At 41.0% G+C, this 23,560-nt stretch overlaps 1 protein-coding gene across 1 annotated transcript in view; it reads left to right on the top strand.

The window, feature by feature from the left end:
• The window catches only part of LOC139750625 (protein brunelleschi-like), a gene marked incomplete at its 5' end in the record, with an annotated part of 205,178 nt that overhangs the window by 143,455 nt on the left and 38,163 nt on the right, over positions 1-23,560 (top strand). Inside the window, one exon of the mRNA XM_071665300.1 lies at positions 16,223-16,558. Coding sequence (XP_071521401.1) covers positions 16,223-16,558 — 336 coding nt within the window. The remainder of the gene's footprint in view (positions 1-16,222; positions 16,559-23,560) is intronic.

Raw genomic sequence — 23,560 nt, 5'->3', positions numbered from 1 at the left:
GGCATATGATAGAGTTGATAAAGGTGCTCTGTGGAAGGTATTAAGAATATATGGTGTGGGAGGGAAGTTGTTAGAAGCAGTGAAAAGTTTCTATCGAGGATGTAAGGCATGTGGATGTGCAGGAAGAGAGGAAAATGATTAGTTCTCAGTGAATGTAGGTTTGCGGCAGGGGTGTGTGATGTCTCCATGGTTGTTTAATTTGTATATGGATGGGGTTGTTAGGGAGGTGAATGCAAGAGTTTTGGAAAGAGGGGCAAGTATGAAGTCTGTTGTGGATGAGAGAGCTTGGGAAGTGAGTCAGTTGCTGTTCGCTGATGATACAGCGCTGGTGGCTGATTCGTGTGAGAAACTGCAGAAGCTGGTAACTGAGTTTAGTAAAGTGTGTGAAAGAAGAAAGCTGCAAGTAAATGTGAATAAGAGCAAGGTAATTAGGTTCAGTAGAGTTGAGGGACAAGTCAAGTGGGAGGTAAGTTTGAATGGAGAAAAACTGGAGGAAGTGAAGTGTTTTAGATATCTGGGAGTGGATTTGGCAGTGGATGGTACCATGGAAACGGAAGTGAATCATAAGGTGGGGAGGGGACGAAAGTTCTGGGAGTGTTGAAGAATGTGTGGAAGTCGAGAACATTATCTTGGAAAGCAAAAATGGGTATGTTTGAAGGAATAGTGGTTCCAACAATATTATATGGTTGCGAGGCGTGGGCTATGGATAGAGTTGTGCAGAGGAGGGTGGATATGCTGGAAATGAGATGTTTGAGGACAATATGTGATATGAGGTGGTTTGATCGAGTAAGTAATAATAGGGTAAGAGAGATGTGTGGTTACATAAAGAGTGTAGTTGAAAGAGCAGAAGAGGGTGTGTTGAAATGGTTTGGTCACATGGAAAGAATGAGTGAGGAAAGATTGACCAAGAGGATATATGTGTCAGAGGTGGAGGGAACGAGGAGAAGTGGGAGACCAAACTGGAGTTGGAAAGATGGAGTGAAAAAGATTTTGAGTGATCGGGGCCTGAACATGCAGGAAGGGTGAAAGGCGTGCAAGGAATAGAGTGAATTGGAATGATGTGGTATACCGGGGTGGACGTGCTGTCAGTGGATTGAACCAGGGCATGTGAAGCGTCTGTGGTAAACTATGGAAAGTTCTGTGGGGTCTGGATGTGCAAAGGGAACTGTGGTTTCGGTGCATTATTACATGACAGCTAGAGACTGAATGTGAATGAAAGTGGCCTTTGTTGTCTTTTCCTAACGCTACCTCATGCACATTTGGGGGGAGGGGGTTGTTATTTTCATGTGTGGCCTGGTGATGATGGGAATGAATAAAGGCAAACTATGAATTATGTGCATGTGTATATATGTATATGTCTGTGAGTGTATATATATGTATATGTCTGTGAGTGTATATATATGTATACGTTGAGAATTATAGGTATGTATATTTGCGTGTGTGGATGTGGGTGGGTTGGGCCGTTCTTTCGTCTGTTTCCTTGCACTACTTCGCTAACGCCGGAGACAGTGACAAAGCAAATATAAAAACGTTGAAATGTATATAGATGTATACATTGAAATGTTTAGGTATGTACATGTGCATGTGTGAACGTGTATGTATATACATGTGTATGTGGATGGGTTGTGCCATTCTTTCGTCTGCTTCCTTGCGCTACCTTGCTAATGTGGGAGACAGCGATAGAGTATGATAATAAAAATGAAGAAGTATATGTATGTGAGTAGAAGAGTTTGGTCAAAGGGTGTCGTTGAATTATGTTTTAATTGATAGGAGTGTAAAAGAGAGACTTTTTGATGTTATGTGCTGAGAGACAAAGATGAAGATTTGTAGAGGTTTTCAATAAGAAAGAGAGAATGTTGGGGAGAAGAGAGTGGTGAGAGTAAGTGAGCTTGGAAAGGACACTTGTGTGAGGGATTACCAGGAGAGATTGAGTGTAGAATGGCAAAAGGTGAGAGCATATGACATGAGGGCAAGTGGGTGAGGAATGGGGTGTATTTAGGGAAGCAGTGATGGTTGTGCAAAAAATGCATGTGGCATGAGAAAGGTGGAGGCTGAGCTGATTAGAGAGGATAATGAGTGGGAGGATGAAGTAGAGTTGTTAGTGAAAGAGGAAAGAGAGGTGTTTGGACGATACTTACGATGAAAGAGTGCAAATGACTGGGAGATATATAAAAGAAAGTGGCTAGAGGTCAAGAAGAAGGTGCAAAGGTTGAAAATGAGGGCTAATGAGAATGGGATGAGAGAGTATCATTAAACTTTAGGGAGAGTAAAAAATGTTTGGAAGGAGGGAAATAACATGCAAAAGACAAGAGCATAAATGGAAATGGTGGTGGTGTGTGTGTGTGTGTGTGTGTGTGTGTGTGTGTGTGAGTGTGTGTGTGTAGTAACAGGTAGTAATGAGGTTAGAAGGAGAAGGGGTGAGTATTTTGAAAGTTTGTTGAATGTGTTTGAAGATAGAGTGGCAGAGATAGGGTTTTTTAGCCAGGGTGGTGCTTGAAGTGAGAGGGTCAGGGAGAATGGCTTGGTTAAAAGAGAAGAGGTAGTGAAAGCTTTGCAGAAGATGAAATGCGACAAGGTGGTGGGTTTGGATGGTATCACAGTAGAATTTAACTGGTAGTAATGAGGTGAGAAGGAGATGGGGTGAGTATTTTGAAAGTTTGTTGAATGTGTTTGAAGATAGAGTGGCAGAGATAGGGTTTTTTAGTCAGGGTGGTGCTTGAAGTGAGAGGGTCAGGGAGAATGGTTTGGTTAAAAGAGAAGAGGAAGTAATGAGGTGAGGAGATGGGATGAGTAATTTGAAAGTTTGTTGAATGTGTTAGAAGATAGAGTGGCAGAGATAGGGTTTATTAGTCAGGGTGGTGCTTGAAGTGAGAGGGTCAGGGAGAATGGTTTGGTTAAAAAGAAGAGGTAGTGAAAACTTTGCAGAAGATGAAATGCGGCAAGGCAGTGGGTTTGGATTGTATCGCAGTAGAATTTAACAGGTAGTAATGAGGTGAGAAGAAGATGGGGTGAGTATTTTGAAAGTTTGTTGAATGTGTTTGAAGATAGAGTGCCAGAGATAGGGTTTTTTTAGTCAGGGTGGTGCTTGAAGTGAGAGGGTCAGGAAGAATGGTTTGGTTAAAAGAAGAGATGGTAGTAATGAGATGAGAAGGAGATGGGGTGAGTATTTTGAAAGTTTGTTGAATGTGTTTGAAGATAGAGTGGCAGAGATAGGGTTTTTTAGTCAAGGTGGTGCTTGAAGTGAGAGGGTCAGGGAGAATGGTTTGGTTAAAAGAGAAGAGGTAGTGAAAGCTTTGCAGATGAAATGCGGCAAGGCGGTGGGTTTGGATGATATCGCAGTAGAATTTATTAAGAAAGGGGATGATTCTGTTGTTGATTGGTTGGTCAGGATATTCAGTGTATGTATTATGGTGAAGTGTGTGAGGATTGGCAGAATGCTCGCATAGTACCATTGTACGAAGGCAAAGGGGATAAAGATGAGTATTCAAACTACAGAGGCACAAGTTTGTTGTGTATTCCTGGGAAATTACATGGGAGGGTATTGATTGAGAAGGTGAAGGTATGCACAGAGTGTCAGATTGGGGAGCAGTGTGGTTTCAGAAGTGGTAGAGGATGTGTGGATCAAGTATTTGCTTTGAAGAATGTGTGAGAAACACTTAGAAAGACAGATGGATTTGTATGCAGCAGAAAAACAGATGGATTTGTATGTAGCATGTATGGATCTGGAGAAAGCATATGATAGGGTTGATATGAGATGCTTTGTGGAAGGTCTTCAGAGTAGATGGTGTGACAGGTAAGCAGCTAGAAGCAGTGAAAAGTTTTTATTAAGGATGTAAGGCATGTGTATGATTAGGAAGGAAGAGAGGAGAGTGATTGGTTTCCAGTGAAGGTCAATCTGCGGCAGGAGTGTGTGATGTCCTTATGGTTGTTTAATTTATATATGGATGGGGTGGTTAGGGAGGTAAATGCAAGAGTTTTGGAAAGAGGGGTGAGTATGCAATCTGTTGGGGATGAGTAGGCCTGGGAAGTGATTCAGTTGTTGTTTGCCAGTGATACAGCTCTAGTGGCTGATTCAAGTGAGAAACTTTAGAGGTTGGTAACTGAGTTTGGAAAAGTGTGTGAAAGGAGAAAGTTGACTGTAAATGTGAATAAGAGCAATGTTATTAGATTTAGTAATGTTGAGGGATAAGTTAATTTGGATGTAAATTTAAATAGAGAAAAATTGAAGGAAGTGAAGTGTGTTAGATATCTGGGATTAGACTTAGCAGCACATAGAACCATGGAAGTGGAAGTGAGTCACAGGTTAGGGGAGGTGGCAAAGTTTCTGAGAGTAACGAAGAATGTGTGGATGGAGAAAATGTTATCTCGGAGAGCAAAAATGGGTATGTTTGAAGGAATAGTAGTTCCAACAATATTGTATGATTGCAAAGCATGGGCTGTAGATAGGGTTGTACAGAGGAGGGTGGATGTATTGTAGATGAAATGTTTCAGGATGATATGTGGTCTGAGGTGGTTTGATTGAGTAAGTAATGAAAGGGTAAAAGAGATGTGTAGAAATAAAAAGAGTGTGGTTGAGAGAGCAGAAGAGGGTGTGTAGAAGTGGTTTAGACATATGGAGAGAATGAGTGAGGAAAGATTGACAAAGAGGATATATGTATCAGAGGTGGAGGGAACAAGGAGAAGCAGGAGACCAAATTTTGAGAGATTGGGGCCTGAACATACAGGAGGGTAAGAGGCGTGTAACGAGTAGAGTGAATTGGAACGATGTGGTATACTGGGTTTGGTGTGCTGTCAGTGGACTGAACCAGGGCATGTGAAATGTCTTGGGTAAACCATGGAAAGGTCTGTATGGCCTCGATGTGGACAGGGAGCTGTGGTTTTGTGCATTACACATGACTGCTAGTGACTGAGTGTGAACAATGCTGTTTCCTGTGGGTAGCACCAGGAAAGGGTGAAGGGAAGCAAGTATGAATATGTACATGCGTATATATGTATACGTCTGTATATATGTATGTATATGTATGTATGCATATATGTTTATATGTATATGTATTTATATGTGCATGTATGGACATTTATGTATATAAATTTTAGTGGATGGGCCATTCTTCGTCTATTTCCTGGTGCTACCTTGCTGACATAGGAAACGGCAATCAAGTATAATAGAATTCATAAATCTTTCCTTAATGTTAAATCTTATTCCTTCTAATTTTTTCTACCTTTCACATTCTTTTCATGTTTATAGATGCTTCAGATATTTCATAGCCAGTCCAGCTTGCATAGCTGTTTGAAAAGAATGATTGTAATGCTTTTGAAATTTTGACGTAAAAGTATGGAAAAAACAATAGTGTCACAATGAAGCACAATTGATATAATCTTTGTATAGCTTGGGCCTCCTAAATTACATTCTTTCATTGTAACACAAGCTGTCACAATATAATGCAAGCCCAGCTGGCCACATGCTGTGGGGTGCTGTTCATGCCATGATGCCCACTGCATCAGTTTTCTGCTAGCATGTGAAGAGTAATTATGCATCATTTAACCCTCATATATTTCTTCACTTCTGCCCACTTAAAGCAGTCACAACTATGATTTAGCATCCTTTAAGTACTCTTAATATGATTGAGCTTGTTGAAAATATGGAGATCTCTTTTAACAGAGCCTCTTGTAGTGGATGTTTATGAAATGTACATAAAAAAGTATTCATTTAATATACCTTATTTTGCATCATCTGATATGTACATCTTTTCTAAAATATGTGCTCCAAAAGTCTTCCTGTATCTTGTACACTGAAGGTCAGGTCAAGAATGACTATAGCACTGCTACTGGCCTGAATTTCAAGTGACATCATTCAACATACAAGGTCTCACAACCTCTGTATTTGATAAAACAGTACCTTGTAAATGATCTTGAATAATATGTTTTATACAGTGAACATATCTTTGGATTTTTGATGGAACATAGACCATGCAGTGCTCTTGGGGCTACAGAAGATGATCTTGTAACTCAACCCCACCAATACCTGAGGAAAAAAAGCTCTTCTCCTCCCCCACTAGTATCTGAAGAACAACACTTCTCACTTCTTCCACTAGTATCAGAGGAACAGGGCTTCTCATATCTACCATCAGTACTTAAGGGACAAGGTTCCTTGCTACTCCCCACCCTCACTTGAACCCATCAGTACCTGGGGATCAAGGCTTCTTGCTTACCCCACTATTAGCAGACGAACAGAGTTTTTTGCTTCCCTTGCCAGTATCTGAGGAACAAGGCTCTTTGCCTCCCCACCATTACCTTAGGAGCAAGGCGCCTTACCTGTTCCACCAGTGTCTGAGGAACAGGGCTCTTTGCTTCTCCCACCTGCACCTAAAGAACAAGAAGCCTCACCTCTCCCACTAGTTCCTTTGGAAAAAGGCTCCTCACTACCCCAGCAATACCTGATGAGCAAGGGTCCTTGATTCTCCCACAAGTACCTTGGCTACAAGGCTCCACTCCCCCAACCAGTACCTCAGGAAAAAGGCTCCTCACCTCCCACAGTCAGTCACTTGGATTAGTTTCCTCTACAATTAGTGTCTTATAACAGCAAGAATCAGCTAATCCATTACATTGTTAGTTGTATCAAAGGTTTTGCCTGCAAGCAGTGAGATGCTAGACAATAGAAATCAGTCTAGGAAAGTGTAGGTGCTTTGTTGGCATGTTGCACTGGTGATTGGCACTGTACAGTTTAGAGCATTTTTAGGTCAGGGAGGGAAGTATGGATTACTTTTTTCACAGTATATTGTTTCTATTTTATATTTTCATACACATTTCTCTTTTGTAGGTTCATGATGAATTCATGTAACATATTCAGGAAAATGATGGGGTAGGGGAGAAAGAATTCTATCTCTGTATTCCCTGCATTTGTAGATGACTAAAAGGGGCTAGGGCATGGGGCTGAAAGCCCTACCCTTCTTGCATTTGAATTTTCAAAAGATGGAACAGAAGGAGGAGTCAGGCAGGGAGTGCTCATCCTCCTCAAAGCCTCAGGAATGATAGGTAGTATGTTTGAGGAAAGAAACCTGGATGTTCTGGCCCAGAGTGAAACAGCTCAAGGGTAAAGAGGAAGAATGGCTTGGAAAGGTTTTAGGAGTGAAGTCAGGAGTTGATGAGAGGACAAGAGTAATGAGAGTAGTAGCACAACTGCTGAAGCAGAGTTATGAGAGATTGAGAAAAAGTGTAAGGAAGCGAGCTGTACTTTGATGTGGGTATAAATGAAAGTGGATGGGAAGAGATGGATGATTATTTGGTGTTTATGTACATGGACATGAAAAAAAAGGGCCATGAGGCAAGTTTCTTGGAGCAACTGAGTGAATGTGTCAGCAGTTTTGATGTAAGAAACTGGGTATTAGTGGTGGGTTATTGAAATCCAAAGATAAGTGATGTGGAAGTTGAGGGTATAATTAGGGTGTATGGTGTATTCATTAGAGTGAATGGAAATGGTGAACTGCTTAAGGAGTCATATTTTAAAAAGTTTGGTGATTGGGAATACCTGATTTTAAAAAAGGGACATATACAAGTGTATGTATGTGAGCAGGAATGATGTTCAGCAGGCATTATTAGAATACATATTAATTGATAGGTTTGTAAAGGAGAAACTCCTGGATGTGAATGTGCTGAGAGGGGTAGGTGATGGGTTGTTTGATCATTAACTAGTGAAGTTATGGTGAAGATTTTAAAGGTTTTTGGAAAAGAGGAAGCATTTTGGGTAAGACGAGAGTAGTGAGAGTAAGTAAGCTTGGAAAAGAGACTTGTGTGAAGAAATACAAAGCGAGATTGATTGTAGGATGGCGAAAGATGAGAGTAAATGAAGCTAGTGGAGTGGATGAGAAATGGAAGACATTTAGGGATGCAGTACTAGTGTGTGTGAGAGATGCATGTGGCATTTATAAGGTGAGAGGTGGGCAATTTTGAAAGGGTAATGAGTGGTGGGATGCAAAGTTGAAGTTGCTAGTGAAAGAGGAAGGAGTGGCATTTGGGTAGTACTTACTGGGAGGAAGTGCAACTGATCGAGAGATGGATAAGAGAAAGTGGCTGGAGGTCAAAAGAAGGTTGTAGGGACTGAAAAGGAGGGCAAATTAGAGCTGGGGTGAGCAAGTATCAGTAAAATTTAGGGAAAATAAAAAGATATTTTGGAAGAAGTTAAATAGTGTGTGAAAAGCAAGAGAACAAATGGGAATGTTGATAAAGGGTCAGGTGGGGAAGTGGTAACAAGAGGAGATGAAGTGCATGAGAGATGGAGTGAGTACTTTGAAGGACTGTTGAATGTTTTTGATTATAGGATGGCAGATGTAGGGTGTTTGGGTTGGGGTGGTATGTGAAGTGAGAGAGTCATGGAGAGTGGTTTGGTGAAGAGAAGAGAGGTGGTGAAAGCATTGCTCAAGATGAAATGTGGCAAGGCAGCTGGAGTGGATGGTAATGCAGTTGAATTCCTTAAGAAAGGGAGTGACTTATGTTGTTGATAGATTAGATGAGATTTTTGGTGTAGGTATAGATGGTGGTGATGTGCCTGAGGATCACAGAATGTATGTATAGTGCTATTATATAAAGGCATGGGGACAAAATGCGAGTTCAAATTACATATACAAATGTTAAGTGTATCTTTTTGTTAAGTTTCATAGGAGAGCAGTGATTAAAGAGGGTGAAGGCATATTCAGAGCATCAGACAGGGGAGGATAACTGTGTTGTTCTGTTTCTCCTTAAAAACCAAAGCTTTTCTTCTCTTTGGAAGTATGCATTGGTACATACCATCCCTAAGAAGGGGTGACCATTCTGACCCTTCTAACTATTGTCTATTGCTTTGACATTTACCATTTCCAAAGTCTTTGAATCCTTTGAATCCTTCCTCAACTCCCATATCCTTAGCAATCTCGGAAATCACAGACTCTCTCTGATCACCAGTATGGCTTCCATAAGGTGAGATCCACTGGTGATATTCTTTTCTATCTTGCTAATTTCTGGTCATCATCTCTGAAAGATTTTTGGGAGTTATGTGTAGTTGCCCTTGACATATTCAAGGCTTTTGACAGGGTGTGGCATCGGGGTCTCATCTCCCCACCTCTGGCTTTCCCCTTTCACTTTGCTCCTTCATATCTAGCTTGCCCTCTGGCTGATCTCTCTCTGTAGTTGTTGATGGATCAGCCTCCCCTTTTCTCCATCACCGATGGTGTCCCTCAAGGTTCTGTCCTGTTCCCTACACTTTTTCTCCTTTTTTTTCAATGATTTCCTCTCCACAAATAATCCAATGCACTTGTATGCTGATGACTCAACACTGCATTCATCCACATCCTTCACTTCTGCTCCCTCTTGTCTCACTTGATCTGCATCTCACCTTGACACAGCTTCCTCAGTAAACTCATGCCAGGACAGGATATCTCAGTAGGGTACACAAAATCTTATTAAGTTTAATGCCTCCAAAATACAATTCCTACCCATCCCTCTACTGAAAACTCCTCACAACTCTCACCCCTCCTTTGACGGTTCTGCAATTCCACCTCTCGACTCAATGGATATACTTTGGTATTACTGTAACATCCACTCTCTCTTGGTAACCCCACATTAAAGGAATAGCTAAGTCTGCTTCTTAAGAAACTGGGTGTCCTTTTTAGATGTCGAAAATTCTTCTGTTCTGGACAATTGTTCCGTTTATACAAGAGAGTTATTTGTCCTTGTATGGAGGTCGAAAATTCTTCTGTTCTGGACAATTGCTCCGTTTATACAAGAGAGTTATTTGTCCTTGTATGGAGTACTGCTCTAACTTTTAGGGTGGTTTTCTATTTCTGCATCCTTACTTGACAGAGTTGAGTTAAAAGCAGTCTGACTTATTAACTGTCCCAGGCTAACTTCCAAACTTGACCCCTTGCCCTACGCCACAATATTGATTCACTTTTCCTCTTCTTCAGGTATTACTTTGGTTTATGCTGGGTACTTGTGTGTCCTCACCACTAGCTAGACCATGCATTAATCAGCAAGATGCTGCATAACATGATTATTGTGTGGCCATCAGCTGCTCAGGAGTGGGTCATTTTGACAACTTCTCCTTTCCCTACACTTCAAAGCTTTGGAACTCTCTACCTTCTCATGTCTTTCCCATTAACTATGATCTGGTGCATTTCAAAAGACAGGTCTTTCACTTTTTCTAAAGTTCATCAATACTTTCCCTTGTCTTTGCTTTCACTGTTTCATAATTCTCTCTATATTTCAATTAAGGCCTGGCCTTGATGTGGACTTTTGTCTGTAACTGAAGCCTTCAACTTAGAAAAAAAATTCTAGGATTTTCGGTGTATGTATGAATGTTGGTAATGTGCCTGAGGATTGCGGAACGTATTTATAGTGCTGTTACATAACGATTATAGTGATGGGTGCTTTGAATGCAAAGGTTTGTAATGTGGCGGTTGAGGGAATAATTGGTGTACATCGGGTGTTCAGTATTGTAAATGGAAATGGTGAAGAGCTTGTAGATGTATGTGCTGAAAAAGGACTGGTGATTGGGAATACCTGGTTTAAAAAGAGAGATATACATAAGTATATGTATGTAAGTAGGAGAGATGGCCAGAGAGCGTTATTGGATTATGTGTTGATAGATAGGCGCATGAAAGAGAAACTTTTGGATGTTAATGTGCTGAGAGTTGCAACTGGAGGGATGTCTGATCATTATCTTGTGGAGGCAACAGTGAAGATTTGTAGAGGTTTTCAGAAAAGAAGAGAGAATGTTGGGGTGAAAAGAGTGGTGAGAGTAAATGAGCTTGGGAAGGAGACTTGTGAGGAAGTACCAGGAGAGACTGAGTACAGAATGGAAGAAGGAGAGAACAAAGGACGTAAGGGGAGTGGGGAAGGAATGGGATGTATTTAGGGAAGCAGTGATGGCTTGCGCAAGGGATGCTTGTGGCATGAGAAGGGTGGGAGGTGGGCAGATTAGAAAGGGTAGTGAGTGGTGGGATGAAGAAGTAAGATTATTAGTGAAAGAGAAGAGAGAGGCATTTGGGCGATTTTTGCAGGGAAATAATGCAAATGAGTGGGAGATGTATAAAAGAAAGAGGCAGGAGGTCAAGAGAAAGGTGCAAGAGGTGAAAAAGAGGGCAAATGAGAGATGGGGTGAGAGAGTATCATGAAATTTTAGGGAGAATAAAAAGATGTTTTGGAAGGAGGTAAATACAGTGCGTAAGACAAGGGGAACAAATGGGAACTTCAGTGAAGGGGGCAAATGGGGAGGTAATAACAAGTAGTGGTGATATGAGAAGGAGATGGAGTGAGTATTTTGAAGGTTTGTTGAATGTGTTTGATGATAGAGTGGCAGATTTAGGGCATTTTGGTCGAGGTGGTGTGCAAAGTGAGAGGGTTAGGGAAAATGATTTGGTAAACAGAGAAGAGGTAGTAAAAGCTTTGCAGAAGATGAAAGTCGGCAAGGCAGCGGGTTTGGATGGTATTGCAGTGGAATTTATCAAAAAAGGGGGTGACTGCATTGTTGACTGGTTGGTAAGGTTATTTAATGTATGTATGACTCATGGTGAAGTGCCTGAGGATTGGTGGAATGTTTGCGTGCTGCCATTGTACAAAGGCAAAGGGGATAAAATTGAGTGCTCAAATTACAGAGGTATAAGTTTGTTGAGTATTCCTGGTAAATTATATGGGAGGGTATTGATTGAGAAGGTGAAGACATGGACAGAGCATCAGATTGGGGAAGAGCAGTGTGGTTTCAGAAGTGGTAGAGGATGTGTGGATCAGGTCTTTGCTTTGAAGAATGTATGTGAGAAATACTTAGGAAAGCAAATGGATTTGCATGTAGCATTTATGGATCTGGAGAAGGCATATGATAGAGTTTATAGAGATACCCTGTGGAAGGTATTAAGAATATATGATGTGGGAGGCAAGTTGTTAGAAGCAGTGAAAAGGTTTTATCGAGGATGTAAGGCATGTGTATGTGTAGGAAGAGAGGAAAGTGATTGGTTGTCAGTGAAGGTAGGATTTGCTGCAGGGGTGTGTGATGTCTCCATGGTTGTTTAATTTGTTTATGGATGGTGTTGTTAGGGAGGTGAATGCAAGAGTTTTTGAAAGAGGGGCAAGTATGCAGTCTGTTGTGGATGAGAGAGCTTGGGAAGTGAGTCAGTTGTTGTTTGCTGATGATACAGCACTGGTGGCTGATTTGTGTGAGAAACTGCAGAAGCTTGTGACTGAGTTTGGTAAAGTGTGTGAAAGAAGAAAGTTAAGAGTAAATGTGAATAAGAGCAAGGTTATTAGGTACAGTAGGGTTGAGGGTCAAGTCAATTGGGAGGTAAGTTTGATAGGAGAAAAACTGGAGGAAGTGAAGTGTTTTAGATATCTGGGAGTGGATTTGGCAGCAGATGGAACCATGGAAGCAGAAGTGAATCATAGGGTGGGGGAGAGGGTGAAAGTTCTGGGAGCATTGAAGAATGTGTGGAAGTCGAGAACATTATCTCGGAAAGCAAAAGTGGGTATGTTTGAAGGAATAGTGGTTCCCACAATGCTGTATAGTTGCGAGGCATGGGCTATGGATAGAGTTGTGAGGAGGAGGGTGGATGTGCTGGAAATGAGATGTTTAAGGACAATGTGTGGTGTGAAGTGGTTTGATTGAAAAAGTTATGAAAGGGTAAGAGAGATGTGTGGTAGTAAAAAGAGCATGGTTGAGAGAGCAGAAGAGGGTCTTTTGAAATGGTTTCGTCACATGGAGAGAATGAGTGAGGAAAGATTGACCAAGAGGATATATGTGTCAGAGGTGAAGGGAACAAGGAGAAGTGGGAGACCTAATTGGAGGTGGAAAGATGGAGTGAAAAAGATTTTGAGTAATTGGGGCCTGAACATGCAGGAGAGTGAAAGGTGTGCAAAGAATAGAGTGAATTGGAACGATGTGGTATACCGGGGTCGACGTGCTGTCAATGGATTGAACCAGGGCATGTGAAGCGTCTTGGGTAAACCATGGAAAGTTTTGTGAGGCCTGGATGTGGAAGGGGAGCTGTGGTTTCGGTGCATTATTACATGACAGCTAGAGACTGAGTGTGAATGAATGGGGCCTTTGTTATCTTTTCCTAGTGCTACCTTGTGCACATGAGGGGGAAGGGGGTTGTTATTTCATGTGTGGTGAGGTGGCGATGGGAATGAATAAAGGCAGACAGTATGTATTATGTACATTTGTTTATATGTATATGTCTGTCTGTATATATATATATATATATATATATATATATATATATATATATATATATATATATATATATATATGTATACGTTGAGATGTATTGGTTTGTATATTTGCGTGTGTGGACGTGTATGTATATACATGTGTATGTGGGTGGGTTGGGTCATTCTTTCGTCTGTTTCCTTGTGCTACCTCGCTGATGCGGAAGAAAGCGACAAAGCAAAATAATAATGATAATGATGATACATAAAGGGAAGGGGGACAAAATGCAAGTGTTCAAACTATTTATGTATATGTTTATTAATTGTATTTGTTTGTTAATTTTCATGGGAAAACTGATTAAGTGGGTGACGGCATGTATAGAGCATCAGACTGGGGAGGGTCAGGTTGGTTTCAGAAATGATGGAGGATGTGTGGATCAGGTGTTTGCATTAAGGAATGTGTTATAAATGGTTAAAGACAAAGATGTATTTGTGTGTGGTATTTATGGATCTGGAGAAAACATATGTTATGGTTGATAAAGATGCCATGTGGAAGATTTTAAGAATATATGGTGAGGGAGAAAAGCTACTAGATGTAGTGAGATTTTATCAAGGGTGTAAGGCATGTGTACAAGTAAGAAAAGAGGACAATGAACAATTCCAGTTTAAGATTGGTTTGCAGCAAGGGTGTGTGATGTCACTATGGCTGTTTGATTTGTTTATTGATGGGGTGGTGATGGAGATGAATACAAGAGTCTTGGAGAGAGGGGCAAGCATGCAGTCTGTGGGGGAAAGAGCAGACTTGGGAATAGTCAATTGTTGTTTGCTGATGACACAGCACTGATGGCAGATTTTAGTGAGAAACTGCAGTCAGGGGGCTAAGGTTCTGGGAGAATGTGTAGAGAGAGAAGTCAGTATCTGAGATGGCAAAAATGGATATGTTTGAAGGTATGGTAATCCCAACAATGGTGTATGGGTGTAAGGCATGAGGATGTGTTGAGGAGAATGGAAGTGTTGTAAATGAAATGTGAGAAAGCATGTAATGTGAGGTGGTTTGATTGTGTTCATAATAAAGGGGTAAGAGATAGGTGAGGTAATGAAAGAGTGTGGTTAAGAGAGGTGAAGAGGATGTGCTAAAATGGTTTGGACATTTAGAGGGAATGAGAGAGGAGAGATTGACAGAGAGGATACATGTATCAGAAGTGGAGGGTACAAGAAGAGTTATTGGGGCTTGAACATGCATGAGAGTGAAAGTGTGTATGGGATAAAGTTAATTGGAATGATGTGGTGTACAAGGGTCAACGTGCTGTGAAGGACTGAACCAGGGCGTGTGAAGTGACCAAGAGAAATCAGGGAAAGGTTTTTGGAGCTTGTAGATGGGGACTATGGTTTTGGTGCTTTGTACTTAACACCTAGAGAATGAATGTGAGTGACTGTGGCCTATCTTTATAAGTTCCTGGCGCTATCTTGCTAATGCAGGAAACGGCGATCAAATATGAAAAATAAGGTTTATTTTGTATTTAGTTCAGTTCATAGTTTTGTACTTAATGCATAAACTAATGATGATTTACATATTGATAAAGTATATGTGACAAAATCCTAACCAAACCTGTCCCATTGTGCCAAAGAATTTTGGATGTGACTAAGTGGTAGATACCTATAATTTTTTGTATGTGTAGTGTGTTATTTTCATTGCTTGGATAAATTTTTTAGTGTTGCTTGGCTCATTATTTTCCATTATTCATATAAGATTTTGAGTATTTTTTTTTTTTTTTTTTTATACTTTGTCGCTGTCTCCTGCGTTTGCGAGGTAGCGCAAGGAAACAGACAAAAGAAATGGCCCAACCCCCCCCCCCATACACATGTATATACATACGTCCACACACACAAATATACATACCTACACAGCTTTCCATGGTTTACCCCAGACGCTTCACATGCCCTGCTTCAATCCACTGACAGCACGTCAACCCCGGTATACCACATCGCTCCAATTCACTCTATTCCTTGCCCTCCTTTCACCCTCCTGCATGCTCAGGCCCCGATCACACAAAATCTTTTTCACTCCATCTTTCCACCTCCAATTTGGTCTCCCTCTTCTCCTTGTTCCCTCCACCTCCGACACATATATCCTCTTGGTCAATCTTTCCTCACTCATCCTCTCCATGTGCCCAAACCACTTCAAAACACCCTCTTCTGCTCTCTCAACCACGCTCTTTTTATTTCCACACATCTCTCTTACCCTTACGTTACTCACTCGATCAAACCACCTCACACCACACATTGTCCTCAAACATCTCATTTCCAGCACATCCATCCTCCTGCGCACAACTCTATCCATAGCCCACGCCTCGCAACCATACAACATTGTTGGAACCACTATTCCTTCAAACATACCCATTTTTGCTTTCCGAGATAATGTTATCGACTTCCACACATTCTTCAAGGCCCCCAGGATTTTCGCCCCCTCCCCCACCCTATGATCCACTTCCGCTTCCATGGTTCCATCCGCTGCCAGATCCACTCCCAGATATCTAAAACACTTCACTTCCTCCAGTTTTTCTCCATTCAAACTGAGTATATTTCTTGTAAATTTGGTTCATGGCCCCCGACCCCTTACTTATATGGATATGCATGTTATGATATAGTGCGGTTTGATACTGTGCAGACTTTTTAGGTACCTGTCTCTTGCAATGTCATGGCAGTTATTCAATTGAGAAGAAAATATGGAAGTTTCTCTATTATCTTACCTTTTACCTCCTCTGTTTATAGAAAAAAGTCATGTGTAATATTGACAAAAAAAAAATTTGTGTTGCTTTACAGAATATTAGAATGTTGATGAATTTAGGTTATACTGGAAATGCAGTATTGTATAACTATACTGATATTTTTTGTTGATTATGTCATAACACTAGAGACAAAACCACAGTCTTTGTCCTTGGATTCTCTGTTGCTATTAACTTCTCATTATTTCATGATTTTCCCCAGCTCTTTAGGGATGCTGGTCATATTTAAAACCTTGATTCTTTTATTTGATGTAATGATTTATTGGCAGGCTGTACTGGAAGAACACTAGAGGCTACCTTGCTGGTGAAATATTCTGGTGGGTCAGGAATGAGTGCAGACTACTGCCGTAGTACCCAGTCTGCAATCACTGTGGAGGTGACTCCCTCTCTCTTAGTGACAAGATGGGATGTGCTCCCTGCTGAGTTGCCACATCAGTGTTATGTAGTATTGGACCTCCTCAACTGTGCCTCACATGAAATGGACTTACACTATACACCAACTAAGCACATTCTGATAGAGGCTGGAGACTCCTGTAGGGTTCCAGTTCCTGTTGATCGCTGTCCCCTTGCAGCACTTACACAGGTAAAGATCTTATTCCTTGATAGCCATTGAAAACCACTCATGTTATAACTACCTTTTCAGGTGTAATTGTGCAGTCAAATGGCCTGTATTTTGAACCAGACAGCTTGAAACTCCTGTCCATTATTGATTTTAGACAGCAGACAACATAGTAGACTAATTTTAGATTGCTGGCCCAACCACAGTTGTGAATGAACAGTTTCCAGTAGTTAGTGACTTATGGAATTTTTAGACATAAGGTAAATATAATCAACAAGAATTTCTCAAGATTTTTCAGTAGATATTGCTATGTGTAGAATATTATTATCTGGTTTGTTTTCCTACATTTTGATGAAGGAAGGAAGGATTGTTCATTAAACTCAGCTAATCTGGCAGCCTTGGGAGCCAAGTAGTGCTAGATTGTAGAGTGAATTTACTGAGTCAGGCAGCATAAGTAGCGGATTAGCACAGCTACAAGTCAGTTCTCAGGTAATTTTTAGGAATAAGACTTGTAGGACCCTACAAGCCTTAATGTAATGTGATGTGGCGACAGAAATGCGATGAACTTACAATCTATGCAGTTACTGAAAAACCGAACATTATTGCAAACTCAGAAACATGGAAAAACTCTGAAGCAGGAGATGTGGGAATATGTGATAGAGTGTAAGAAAGTGAATTCTAGATTGATGTGGTAAAATTGAAAGTGGATGGAGAGAGATGGGTGATTATTGGTGCGTATGCACCTGATCATGAGAAGAAAGATCATGAGAGGCAAGTGTTTTGAGAGCAGCTGAGTGAGTGTGTCAGCAGCTTTGATGCACAAGACCAGGTATTAGTGATGGGTGCTTAAAATGCAAAGGTGATTAATGTGGCAATTGAGAATATAATTGGTGTACATGGGGTATTCAGTATTGTGAATGGAAATGGTGAAGAGCTTGTAGATTTGTGTACTGAAAATGGACTGATGATTGGGAATACCTGGTTTAAAACGAGAGATACTGGTACACCACTGAATTTTCGGCAACTGATGGTTCAGCACCTCCTTTAGTCCAAACAAAATTATGTGAGGGAACTTGAAATTACTGTGGCCACCAAACTAGTGTACTGGGCGGCCAAAGATGGCATTGTATGTAGGGTGCGCTTATTTACATTCTTTACACTGCACTTGTTGGTGGTGATGCCTCATTTCTCTGAGATTCTTTGCATTTTTGCTTAAATTTAACCCTTGTTATGGCTTCTAAGACATATGAGAGTGCCAGTCGTGGTATCAAACATAAACACCAGTCCATATCAATCCAAGATAAAGTAGAACTGTTGAAAAAAATGGACCATGGTGTTATGGTGCGTAAGCTGTGTGACATCTACAGTATTGGTTCATCACCTGTTTATGATATAAAGAAGCAAAGGGAGAAAATATTGAAATTTTATGCAGACAGCAATTCCAAGAAGCAAATGATGATTAGAAGAACAATGAAAGATGGTAAGAGTACTGAGCACAATCGAGTGATGATGGAATGGTTACAACAGTGTCGGAGTGATGGAGTGGACTTGTCAGGTAACATGATAATGGACCAGGCTAAGTTGTTCCATAAAGAACTTAAATTACAAAATTTGATATTTGTTTGATTTAGATTTCTAGCAATCCATGATATACTTTAGACACATGGGAGATGTATAATTAGTGGGTTAGAGGTGTGTTGATGAATTATTATTATGTGACCACAGTTGGTCTGGCAAAATGTTTAATCTGGTAAGGCTTTGGAACCAAGAGTGCCGGAAAATCAGTGATGTATCTGTATGTTTTTGAGTAGGAGAGATGGGCAAAGGTCTTCATTGGATTATGTGTTAATTGATAGGCGTGTAAAAGAGAGACTTGTGAATATTAATGTGCTGAGAGGGGCAGCTGGAGGGATGTCTGATCACTATCTTGTGGAGGCAAAGGTGAAGATTTGTCAAAGTTTTCAAAAAATTTCAAAAACGAAGAATGTTGGGGAGAAGAGAGTGAGAGAGTGATAAGAGTAAGTGAGCTTGGAAAGGACACTTGTGTGAAGAAGTACCCAGAGAGATTGAGTGTAGAATAGCAAAAAGTGAGAGCAAATGATGAGGGGACTGGGTGAGGAATGGGATGTATTTAAGGAAGCAGTAATGGCATGTGCAAAAGATGCATGTAACATGAGAAAGGTGGGAGATGGGTAGATTTGAAAAAGTAGAGTGGTGGGATGAAGAAGTAAAGTTATTAGTGAAAGAGAAAAGAGAGGCATTTGGACAATACATGGAAGGGAGGGGTGCAAATGACTGGGAGATGTATAAAAGAAAGTGGCAGAACATCAAAAGAAAGGTGCAAGGGTTGAAAAAGAGGGCAAATGAGAGTTGAGGTGAGAGAGTATCATTAAACTTTAGGGAGAATAAAAAGATGTTTTGGAAGGAGGTAAATAACATGCATAAGACAAGAAAACGAATGGGAAAATCAGTGAAGGGGGCAAGTGGGGAAGTAGTAAGAGGAAGTGATGAAGTGAGGAGATGGAGTGAGTATTTTGAAGGTTTGTTGAATGTGTTTTATGATAGAGTGGCAGATGTAGGGTGTTTTGATCAAAGTGATGTGGGGAGTGAGAGGGTCAGGGAAAATGGTTTAGTTAAGAGAGAAGAGGTAGTGAAAGCTGTGCAGAAGATGAAATCTGGCAAGGTGGCAGGTTTGGATGGTATTGCAGTAGAATTTATTAAGAAAGGGGGTGACTGTGTTGTTGATTGGTTGGTAAGGATATCCAGTGTATGTGTGGATCATGGTGAAGTGCCTGAGGATTGGTGGAATGCATGCATAGTGCCATTGAATAAAGGTAAAGAGGATAAAGGTGAGTGTTCAAACTACAGAAGCATAAGTTTGTTAAGTATTCTTGGGAAATTATATGGGAAGGTATTGATTGAGAAGGTGAAGGCATGTTTAGAGCGTCAGATTGGGGAAGAGCAGTGTGGTTTCAGAAGTGGCAGACGATGTATAGATCAGGTGTTTGCTTTGAAGAATATGTGTGAGAAATACTTGGAAAAACAGATGGATTTGTATATAGCATTTATGGATGTGGGGAAGGCATATGATAAGGTTGATAGAAAAGCTTTGTGGAAGATTTTAAGAGGTGTTGGAGGTAAGTTACTAGAAGCAGTGAAAAGTTTTTACCAAAGATATAAGGCATATGTATGAGTAAGAAGAGAGGAGAGTGATTGGTTCCCAGTGAATGCTGGTCTGCAGCAAAAGTGTGTGATGTCCCCATGGTTGTTTAATTTGTTTATGGATGGAGTGGTTAGGGAGGTAAATGCAAGAGTTTTGGAGAGAGGGGCGAGTATGCAGTCTGTTGGGGATAAGAGGGTATGGGAAGTGAATCAGTTGTTGTTTCCTGATGTTGCAGAAGTTGATGACTGAGTTAGAAAAAGTGCGTGAAAGACAAAGTTCAGAGTAAATGTGTGTTAAGAGCATGGTTATTAGGTTCAGTAGGATTGAGGGACACGTCAATTTGGATGTAAGTTTGAATGGAGAAAAATTGGAGGAAGTGAAGTGTTTTAGATATCTGGGAGTGGATTTGGCAGCGATTGGAATCATGGAAGTGGAAGTGAGTCACAGGGTATGGGAGGGGGCAAACGTTCTGAGAGAGATGAAAAATGTGTGGAAGGAGAGAACATTATCTTGGATAGCAATAATGGGTATGTTTGAGGGAATAGCAGTTCCATAAAGTTATATGGTTTGTGAGGCATGAGCTATAGATAGCGTTGTATGGAGGAGGGTGGATGTGTTGGAAATGAAATGTTTGAGGACAGTATGTGGTGTGAGGTGGTTTGAGCAAGTAAGTAATGAAAGGGTAAGAGAGATGTGTGGAAATAAAAAGAGAGTGGTTGAGAGAGCAGAGAGGTGTTGAAATGGTTTGGACATATGTTGAAAATGAGTGAGAAAAGGTTGACAGAGAAGATGTATGTGTCAGAGATGGAGGGAACAAGGAGAAGTGGGAGACCAATTTGGAGGTGGAAGGATGGAGTGAAAAAGATTTTGAGTGATCTCGGCTTGAACATGCAGGAGGGTGAGAAGCGTGTAAGGAATAGAGTGAATTGTAATGATGTAGTGTACTGGGGTTGAAGTACTGTCAATGGACTGAATCAGGGCATGTGAAGTGTCTAGGGTAAACCATGGAAAGGACTTTGGGTCTTGGATGTGGATAGGGAGCTGTGGTTTTGGTGCATTACACATGACAGCTAGAGACACTGAATGTGAATGAATGTGGGTTTTTGTATGTTTTCCTGGCTTTACCATGCTGAGGCAGGGGGTAGCGATGATGTTTCATGTGGGGCAGGGTAATGCCAGGGGTGGATGAAGGCAAGCAAGCATATGTACATTTGTATATATGTATATGTCAGTGTATTTAGATGTGCAATGAAGTAAGGTTGTCAGTGAAAGAGAAGAGAGATGTGTTTGGATGATACTTGCTAAGAAGTATTGCAAATGGCTAGGAGATGTATAAAGAAAGCTGCAGTAGATGAAGAGAAAGGTAGGTTGAAAAAGAAGGTAAATAAGAGTTGGGGTGAGAGAGTATCATTAAATTATAGCGAGAATAAAGGGATGTTTTGGAAGGAGGAATATTACGTGCATAAGACAAGAGAACAAATGGGAACATTGGTGAAGGGGGCAAGTGGGGAAGTAATAACAGGTAGTGATGAAGTGAGAAGACGGAGTGAGTATTTTGAAAGTTTGTTGAATGTGTTTGATGGTAGAGTGCCAGATATAGGGTGTTTTGGTCGGGGTGGTGTGCAAAGTGAGAGGGTCTGGGAGAATGGTATGGTAAAGAGAGAAGAGGTGTGAAAGCTTTGTGGAAGATGAAATCCAGCAAGGTGGTGGGTTTAAATGTTATTGCAGTGGAATTTATCAAAAAAAGGGGGTGACTGTGTTGTTGATGGGCTAGTAAGGATATTTAATGTATGTATGGACCATGGTGAAGTGCCTGAGGATCGGCAGAATGCTTTAGTGAGGTATCGCAAGGAAGCACAAAAGAATGGCCCAACCCACCCACATACACATGTATATACATAAATGCCTTCACACGCACATATACATATGTATGCATTTCAATATATACATACATATAAATATGTACACATCTTTCTTTCTTTCATACTATTCGCCATTTTCCGCATTAGCGAGGTAGCGAAATATGTACACATACATAATCATATTTGCTGCCTTCATCTATTCACGTCGACACCCCATCCCACATAAAACAGCATCAGCCCCTCCGGTGAGGTGGCGCAAGGAAAAGACAAAAAAGGCCACGTTCGTTCGCACTCAGTCTCTATCTGTTGTTTATAATGCACTGAAACCACAGCTCTTTTTCCACATCCTGGCTCCACAAAACTTTCCCTATTTTACCCCAGATGTTTCACATGCCCTGGTTCAATCCATTGACAGCATGTTTACACCGTTATACCACATCATTCCAATTCACTCTATTCCTTGCATGCCTTTCACCCTAATATGTGTTCAGGTCCCAATCGTTCAAATTTTTTTTTCACTCTATCCCTCCACCTCCAATTTGGTCTCCTGCTTCTCCTCATTCCCTCCACCTGTGACACATATATCCTCTTTGTCAATCTTTCCTCACTCATTCTTGCCATGTGTCCAGATAAGTTCAGCACACCCTCTTCTGCTCTCTTAACCACACTTTTATATCCACAAATCTCTCTTACCTAAGAGAACAAATGGGAACTTCAGTGAAGGGGGCTAATGGAGAGGTAATAACAAGTAGTGGGTGAAATGAGGAGATGGAGTGAGTATTTTGAAGGTTTGTTGAACATGGCAGATTTAGTGTTTTGGTCGAGATGGTATGCAGAATGAGAGGGCCAGGGAGAATGATTTGGTAAACAGAGAAGAGGTGGTGAAAGCTTTGTGGAAGATGATAGCTGGTAAGGTGGTGGGTTTCGATGATATTGCAGTGGAAAAAAAAAAAGGGGTGACTTTGTTGTTGACTGGTTGGTGATGAAATTCAATATATGTATGTTTCATGGTGAAGAGCCATTATACAAAGGCAAAGGTATTAAGAGTATATGATGTGAGAGGTAAGTTGCTAGAAGCAGTGGAAAGTTTTTATCGAGGATGTAAGGCATGTGTACGAGTAGGAAGAGAAAAAAGTGTTTGGTTGGTTCCCAGCGAATGTCAGTTCGCGGCAGGGGTGTGCGATGTCTTCATGGTTATTTGATTTGTTTATGGATGGGGTTGTTAGGGAGGTGAATGCAAGAGTTTTTGAGAGAGGGACAAGTATGCAGTCTGTTGTGGATGAGAGAGCATGAAAAGTGAGTCAGTTGTTGTTCACATTCTTCAATGCTCCCAGAACCTTTGCTCCTTTCCCAACCCTGTGACTCACTTCCACTTCCATGGTTCCATACACTGCTAAATCAACTCCCAGACATCTAAAACACTTCACATCCTCCAGTTTTTCTCCATTCAAACTTACCTTTCTAGTTTACTTGTCCCTCACCCCTACTGGACCTAATAACCTTGCTCTTATTCATATTTACTCTCAACTTTCTTCTTTCACACACTTTACCAAAGTAGGTTACCAACATCAGCAGTTTCTCACCCAAATCAGCAGCCAGCAAATGACAACTGACTCACTTCTGATGCCCTCTCATCCACAACAGACTGCATACTTGCCCCCTCTCCAAAAGTTTTGTATTCATCTCCCTAACCACCCCATCCGTAAACAAATTAAACAACCATGGAGACATCATGCACTCCTGCCGCAAACCAACATTCATTGGGAGCCAATCACTTCCATCTCTTCCTACTTGTACATATACCTTTCATCCTTAGTAAAAACTTTTCAATGCTTGTAGCAACTTACCCCCACACCATATACTCTTAATACCTCCCACAAAGCATCTCTGTCAACCCTATCCATATGCCTTCTCTGAATCCATAGATGTTACATACAAAACCATCTGTTTTTCTAAGTATTTCTCTTTTACATTTTGAGGGACTATCCTCACCTGGCCCCTTCTCTGTCCCTTCTTTTAGAAA

Source organism: Panulirus ornatus, chromosome 10, assembly GCF_036320965.1.
Source record: "Panulirus ornatus isolate Po-2019 chromosome 10, ASM3632096v1, whole genome shotgun sequence".
Lineage (NCBI taxonomy): Eukaryota > Metazoa > Arthropoda > Malacostraca > Decapoda > Palinuridae > Panulirus > Panulirus ornatus.
Note: the sequence above shows the minus strand (reverse complement) of the source record. Positions and strands in the feature narration are given on the sequence as shown.